General features: G+C 37.0%; 1 protein-coding gene across 1 annotated transcript; it reads right to left on the bottom strand.

The window, feature by feature from the left end:
* Positions 1 to 1,231: 1,231 nt before the first annotated feature.
* Positions 1,232 to 4,572, bottom strand: LOC107570502 (forkhead box protein F1). Its single transcript, XM_016256731.1, has 2 exons — positions 3,393 to 4,572; positions 1,232 to 2,398 (listed from the first exon to the last, which is right to left on the bottom strand). The coding sequence occupies exons 1-2, from the start codon at positions 4,372 to 4,374 to the stop codon at positions 2,235 to 2,237; spliced, it is 1,146 nt and encodes a 381-aa protein (XP_016112217.1). The 5' UTR covers positions 4,375 to 4,572; the 3' UTR covers positions 1,232 to 2,234.
* Positions 4,573 to 7,501: the final 2,929 nt, after the last annotated feature.

Below are 7,501 nucleotides of genomic sequence, written 5' to 3'. Positions count from 1 at the left end.
AAAAAAAAAAAATAACAGTGCTTATATTTAACCTTAATATTACATTGGGCAAATATTGCCAATAAAGCGGTCAATTCTGTGGTTTACGACGGCGTTTTAGTGCCACGTTAAAAAAAAAATCTAAGATTACGAGATTAAAGTCGAAATATTTCGAGAATGAAATCGAAATTACGAGAATAAAGTCGAAATATTACGATAAAGTCGAAATGTTTCGAGAATAAAGATTAAAGTTATAATATTTTGAGAGTATATTCTAGCCTTTTGCACATGCAAATGGACCGGATTGGGAACACCGGGAGATATTCCAAAGTCTCAGCTTTCAAAATCTGTCAGTTTTATAGCGAAATATAAACAGTATATTACAATAATGTGTTTTTTTCATGCTCTTTAATGTGGCGTGACAGATCGCTGTATTCGCTTCAGTTTAAGCGGCATGTCTTTCCGACTACAATAATGAGACATTATTTTCATTATAAATTAAGCTATACTGTTTTTTCTTGCCTTCTGATGTTCCTTCACTTTTATATCTTGCTATAATTTATAATTTGTATTTCGTGATAAAACTGACAGCGTGGCGTGACAGATCGCTGTATTCGCTTCAGTTTAAGCGGCATGTCTTTCCGACTACAATAATGAGACATTATTTTCATTATAAATTAAGCTATACTGTTTTTTCTTGCCTTCTGATGTTCCTTCACTTTTATATCTTGCTATAATTTATAATTTGTATTTCGTGATAAAACTGACAGCATTAGAAAGCTGAGCTGTGTTATATTAAAAGCAACAAAGCACAAAATTATTGCGATTAATGGGTGGCTGGCGTGCTACAAATAATGAATGGAAGACGTTAAATATAATGTCCAATCATTTACTGTATTATACCATGAATAAAACAGCGTGTGAATAGTCACTTACATGTTATAGCCTACAGGTTACCTCAGAAAAGAAAACAATATAACTTATGTTAACGAGTTGGAGCCCACTTCAACGTTTAGAATGTTTTATTAATTAAATAGGCTACATGTTAGGAATAAAAGTTTGGACGCCACAGGCGTTTTTGGTGGAATTTTCACAAATTTGGAATTTTGGAATTTTCACAAAGAAAATAGTATACTTTAATGAATTGATTCACATAAATACAGCGATTTGATCATTAAAGAGCTTGAAAAACACATGATTGTAAAACACATAATTTGTGTTTCGCTATAAAACTGATTTTGAAAGCTGAGACTTATATTAAAAGTAGGCCTACCAAAAGCACAAAGCTTATTGCTATTGGGTGGCTGGCGCACTACAAATAACGAATGCAATGGAAGACATGGAATATTATTTCCAAGCATACTGTCCCCGCGAGTATGACACATGGTATGATTTCTACTAATAATCCCACATATATTTGTAGTGTATTAAAAAAGGGTTAAATAAGAGAGCTACAGCGACCCCCAAAGGAATGTCGATTGGGTGTGTGTGAGCTGATGTTAAAATAAAAGGTTGTTCCTGTTCAGTCTTTTAATAAATATCATATTCTTGATATTAAGCTGTTTCCGTCCTTAAAGTCCTTAAAATGGACTCCTCCTCATCCCAATAAGATGATGCGGTCGCCTGGACTCAACAATATTCAAATCAATTCCGGTGGCCTGGCAACTTCTCCCGGTGCTCTCAATCCAGGCCATAGGGCTATAGGCTACTCTCAAAATATTATAACTTTAATTTCTACTATTTAAATTCTCAAAACATTTCGTCTTTATTCTCGGAATATTTCGACTTTATTCTCGAAATATTACGACTTTAATATCGTAATCTTAGATTTTTAAATATTTTTTTAACGTGGCACTAAAACGCCGTGGCTATAACTGTAGCCAAAAATTAAACATTTGAAAATAATAAATACATTGCGCTTTAGGTTTAAAAGTGCCTTCATTTCGCGTTCTTACGGTGTTCACCATTTAAACCGAAATGAAAATTATTGTGGAAAAACATACAAACGTTTCAAACTCGACTTATAGAACAATATATCAATATATCGGAGCGTTTCACTCATCTTTGCATCTCCGAGCGTGGTAGTCAGTCGCCAGCAGAGTTAGTACCGAGCTGTTGGAAACGAGATGCTTTTGATTTTATTTTGTCCCAGGCCTTCTTCGCAGAGGTCTGAAGCTGTAGGTTTCCATGGTTCATTTGGGTCTATTTGCGCTGTTTCTCGTCGTTGCATAGAGTAGTTGCATGTAACAATGCTGTCACATCACACAGGGTTTGATGTCCTGATAGGAGACCTGCTGATGGTGGTAGTAGGAGCTACTCCCTGGTGAATGCATTGATGAAGAGGACATGGCGTTAAAAGAGAAGACAAACTCTTTCCTGTCACACATGCTTGGCGATTGGGAATGATAGCGCGGTATACCTGCGGGGACAGAAAATTAAACACTGCATTGTTACAAAACTACATAGAATTCACCCTTAGTTTAACATGTTGGTTTAGTTTAGTTGATCATTTAAGTTCTTTATGAATAAATTTAATGTTCTGCTTGGCTGTAACTTTGGGTTGGCCTGCTAAACGTTGCCTAATGGTATTTTATTGTTTATTATTATTATTATTATTATTATTATTATTAGTAGTAGTAGTAGTAGTAGCAGTAGTAGTAGTATAGTAATGATAAAGAAATTGTTTCGGAGATGAACATTCGCCTGTGACATTAAGTCGTGCATTCATCGGGAAAATATGTTCTATGAAGATATTTTGTAAATTTCCTACCGTAAATATATCAATATATATATATATATTGCTCCCTCAGATTCCAGATTTTCAAATAGTTGTATCTCAGCCAAATATTGTCCTATCCTAACAAACCATACATCAATGGACAAATCTCAATTTCAAAAAACGAACCCTTATGACTGGTTTTGTGGTCCAGGGTCACATATGTGTGTGTGTGTGTGTATAAACACGTCACCTTACCATTGTCCACACGTTTTTATTTTAATTTCATATGTTTTAAAAATTCATATGCTTAAAAAAATGATGGCAATTTTTTTCTGGAGTTGGGTTGTATAAATTGTAAAAAAATATATTTATTTATTTATTTTAAATCTGTTTTGTTAAAGAAAATGATCATACTTTGCATTACGGTGCCAGTGTTATGTGTATTAAATGCGGTGATTCTTTGTGCGTTTCTCTAAAAATTGCATAAACATTGATGAAAAATGTGACCAACACATAACTGAAGGGGAAGATAATTACACAAATGTGTGTCGTTATGCTGCATAATTTTAGCTGGCCTGTTGTTAGCTTCAGACGTTATAAAAAAAAAAGATTCAGTATTAACTTATAAAACAACGAGATAAACTATTTCTGTCAAACATGGCAGTCGGGATCAAATTATCTTTAAAACATTTACCTTGAAGGTCGGTGGTTCCGTGGCCATTCTGGTGCAGGTAGGACTGTTCCAGAGAGTGTGTGAGTAAACTGGGCTGCAGTGGATTGGCTCCAGGGTTGCACGGCGAGAGCGGCTGCTGTTTGATGTAAGACGCCCCGTTGTTTAGAGAGGCCGGGGACGCTGGAGGCCAGACCGAGGCTGTGCTAGAATACACGGCATGCGGCTCCATCACTCCCCCGCTGGCAAGAAGCGGCGATGCAGAGTTGTCGTGGTGGGGGTATTCACTCCCCGAGGATCCCGTGCAACTGCCCATGTAGGAATGTCCACTATTCGTTGATAGATGGGACATGGAGTGTCCTGCCAAGCCCATTCCTTCCATATTGCTGGCCAAATGTCCATTCATCGTCCCAATCCCACTCTCCAAAGGGAAACTGTTTGGAGGACAAGACAGGCCCCCGCCGCCCCCCTGAAAGTTATAGGACTCGGGTATGTGATTGAATCCCAGCCCGTTCATCATGCTGTACATGGAAGGTTTGAGCGCCTGACATTTGCGCCTGAATCCCCGCGGCCTCCTGCGGAAAGATCCCTCCTCGAACATGAACTCGCTGGCCGGGTCGATGGTCCAATAGTGACCCTTCCCTGGTCTGCCCAGACCCTTGGGCAGCTTAATAAAGCACTCGTTCAGAGACAGATTGTGACGCACCGAGTTTTTCCAGCCTTGATATGAGCCTCTGAAAAACGGGAAGCGGCTCTGGAGGAACTGGTAAATTTCGCTCAGAGTCAGTCGTTTGGTTGGAGAGCTCTGGATGGCCATAACAATGAGAGCGATGTAAGAGTACGGGGGCTTTTCAGGACGACGGATTCCAGCGGTCGACTTTTTTGTTTTGGTGCTGGAGGAGGAAGAGGAGGTCTCCATCACAGGCGTTTGTCCGTGCGGTTTCTCCGACATGGGGCTACTGTGTGCAGGGGTCTGCACGCAGGGCTGCTGGACTTCAGCAGTCATTCTTTACGCACACGCGCAAGTCAAAATCCACGAACAAAAATACTGCGATTTTACGCTACTTATTAATAACCAATTGTACTGCAGAAATGCCCCCTCTGTCTCTCTGGTTATGCCTAATTGCGCACTACTCCTGTGATAGTACTACGCACCATAAAACTGAATAGCTACGGCAGGGAAAATAGATTATTTCGGCTTCAGATCCTGTCCTCTTGTTCTTCCTTTAGGAGTTGAGCTTTTACTGATCTGTTTCCATCAGCTCCTCTCAGGCTCTTGAGCATGAGCACGTCAGAGTCACTCAGTGGCCGCCCAGTGTCCCTCCCACTGCCAGCTCTGCTGAGGTGGGCTTCACTGACATCTACACAACTATATCACTATTAAGTAACGCGCGTTTATAGTCTTATTTATTGTAAATAAAATAGCATATTCAGTGCACGTTAGCATGTTTCTTCCGCACAATACAAAACGATTTTAAACCAACAATAAATTCAACTTTTAGTATCGTAACATTACAGGATGATCACCGCGTTTTTGGGGCTTTTTGATAATATAAACGGGATAAAAATGATTAATTCATTAATGTAATTTGTACATGAAATACTTTGAACTTTAAATCATTCTCACACTAATAAATAAAAAGCTGGTTTTAGGGAAGTTCAGATGCTGCAAAATCGCGTTATGCAGTAAGTTATTTTTTTCCACTTTAAAAAGACCATAATCGGTAGAATATTGTTTCTTTTTCCAGATAGACAGGAACACAGACAAGATGTTTACTACAGAATCTAAACACTCTCTCTGAGCTTTTCAAATCAAAAATCAAGCCAAAAGCCTCGGTAGTGCAGCTAATTCACATAGCCTTTAGCCGCATCCGCATTCTGAGTTTTACATATACATTTAAAGAATCCTGGGCTGTGGAAGAATGGACGTTTTCGGTAACATCGCGTTGATGGAAAGTCTTCTGAAGACTGCAAAATTCCGCTGTATCGCTTCATGAAGGCAAGTTCACACGAACCTTCCCAGCTGACATACTGCACCTCCTAATTTCTTTGCTTTGCGACTGACACTGATTTGCCTAATTGTGAACGTTATGGACAAGATAGTAAAATAAATGCGTCATGGGGCATGTAAATGCATATCAGTATGCTGCAGAAATTTTCTTTCTTTCTTTCTTTCTTTCTTTCTTTCTTTCTTGTCTAATTTAGTTACTGGGTATATGTTTAGTAAATGTTTTTATCTCTGTGCAGCACTCATGCTTTGAGAGTGCAGACTTTATTTATTTATTTAATTAAGATACGACATACATTAATAACGAATTCACTTTGAGTCACCTTTATGTTGAGACGTTTGCAGGCTACATAGACGTTTCAAATGTTACTAATTGAAAACAAATCTTTTTTTACTTCCTTTACTAAGAAATGTCAACATTCAGGAGTATATCTCTGTTATCAGTACCCTTAAGAGATTGGATGCACATTGATAGAGGTATTGTTTTTAAGGCTTGAAAAGGGCCCCGTATATTTATCTGCGCTATGGACCACCCAGAATGCGCTCGCCCTCTGCCTTTAATTAAGGTTGATGAGTTCATTTGTTAAGGCCTTTAGTTTTAAAACTCCTTTACTACTGTGCCCTGTTAACTCTCACATTAACTATTCAAATATTCATATCAATAGATAATGCATCCTCAAATGTATACGTAATACGACTCCAGTTGTTTCATGGATTTGCGACCTAAAGCATGGTACAATTCTTCACCTTTGGATGTGCAAACAAATAACATTTGGTTTTCTGCTCGCTCACTTCAAACAACCGAGTTGATAAAATATATTGCTGAAAACCTGATTTTAGAAAAAATTTATAAAAATAAAATAATAATAATAATAATAATAACCGTAATTGACTGAGATAGACTGATTCGTCTCAGTCGATAGATTTCCTCTATGTTCACATTTTCCATGGCGTCTTCCAATAAAATATATAGGCCTATTTGACAAATTGCGCCCCCGGCCATTTAGAAAGAGGTTTAAGTCAGTTTTGCTTAATTCATTATTAGAACACCGGCGTCACTAGCTGTTTGTGTATTGTTAGTTAGTTTAGATAATAGCCTAGTTTTACTTTATTGTAACTCGATCCATTAATGAAAAAAATCTGTTTTATTTGGTTTGCTGTAATAATTGGAACAGTAATGGAACTAATTTGATATGTAAAAAAAGTTACTAAGGCAAATAACCGAAGAAGGATAAACTGTTGGCTGCTGTGACATCTCATGGTCCTCTTGTATTAGGTCTAATTAGCCTATAACATATGGGACGTAGAGTCTGACATTCTTTTTTAACGGTGCGTAACGGGGCTTTGATCAGTGAAATGCTTAAAAGATCGGGAGACTGAGGAGAAGCGCAATATTACTCTGTGTCTAAACATTAACTGTTTGTGGCGAATATGACCTTTTTATATTATAATTGTTAAAATAAATATGCATTTTAAATTTGCAGTTTAAAATTTGTACATGCTTACTAACATCAGTAAATAATAATAATAGTAATACTAATTTGCTATTTAGTCTAAATAGGCTAAATGCTATCATCAATGATCAAAGAGTCAATAAATCCGTTTCCCATATAGGGAACTTTAATTTCGGATGTTCTAAGCTTGCTTTCCGAGAGTGAACGACACATTATAGTTCCATCCCAAAGAGGCACAAAGTCACTTTGAGTTTTACCTTAAGCAGATTGGTCCTTATCCATCTTCAAGAAACGGCTAAAACACTTTTCCATTTACACTTTATCCTCTAACACTTTCACTACTCTGTATTCTATTTTTATTCTAAACAAGAAAACTACTTGTTTTCTTTTTATTTAAAAATATTTTTTTAAATGACGTTCTAATACTAGCATTCTTCGTTCTTTTTCTATTCTATCTACTTGTTTTTTTTGTATTATAAAAATGACCCTCTAACACTAGCGTTCTCTATTCTTGTTTTATTTTTATTATACTTATTTTTTTTAATGTATTATTAAAAAAAAGACTTAACCGAGACTTATCATTGCACTTATATAGTACAGGTTTTTTTCCAAATGCTTACACACAGCTTTTGAAACTATGGCTCCATTTCTCAAAATTCTACACAAAACCC

This window comes from Sinocyclocheilus grahami, unplaced genomic scaffold (assembly GCF_001515645.1).
Source record: "Sinocyclocheilus grahami isolate Dianchi unplaced genomic scaffold, SAMN03320097.WGS_v1.1 scaffold1467.1, whole genome shotgun sequence".
In the NCBI taxonomy this organism is placed as follows: domain Eukaryota; kingdom Metazoa; phylum Chordata; class Actinopteri; order Cypriniformes; family Cyprinidae; genus Sinocyclocheilus; species Sinocyclocheilus grahami.
Note: the sequence above shows the minus strand (reverse complement) of the source record. Positions and strands in the feature narration are given on the sequence as shown.

Coding starts and splice junctions, on each gene's coding strand:
- LOC107570502 (XM_016256731.1), bottom strand. CDS start 4,374: ATGACTGCTGAAGTCCAGCAGCCCTGCGTGCAGACCCCTGCACACAGT. Junction 2,399..3,392: donor CGGAACCACCGACCTTCAAG/GTAAATGTTTTA, acceptor CTGTCCCCGCAG/GTATACCGCGCTATCATTCC.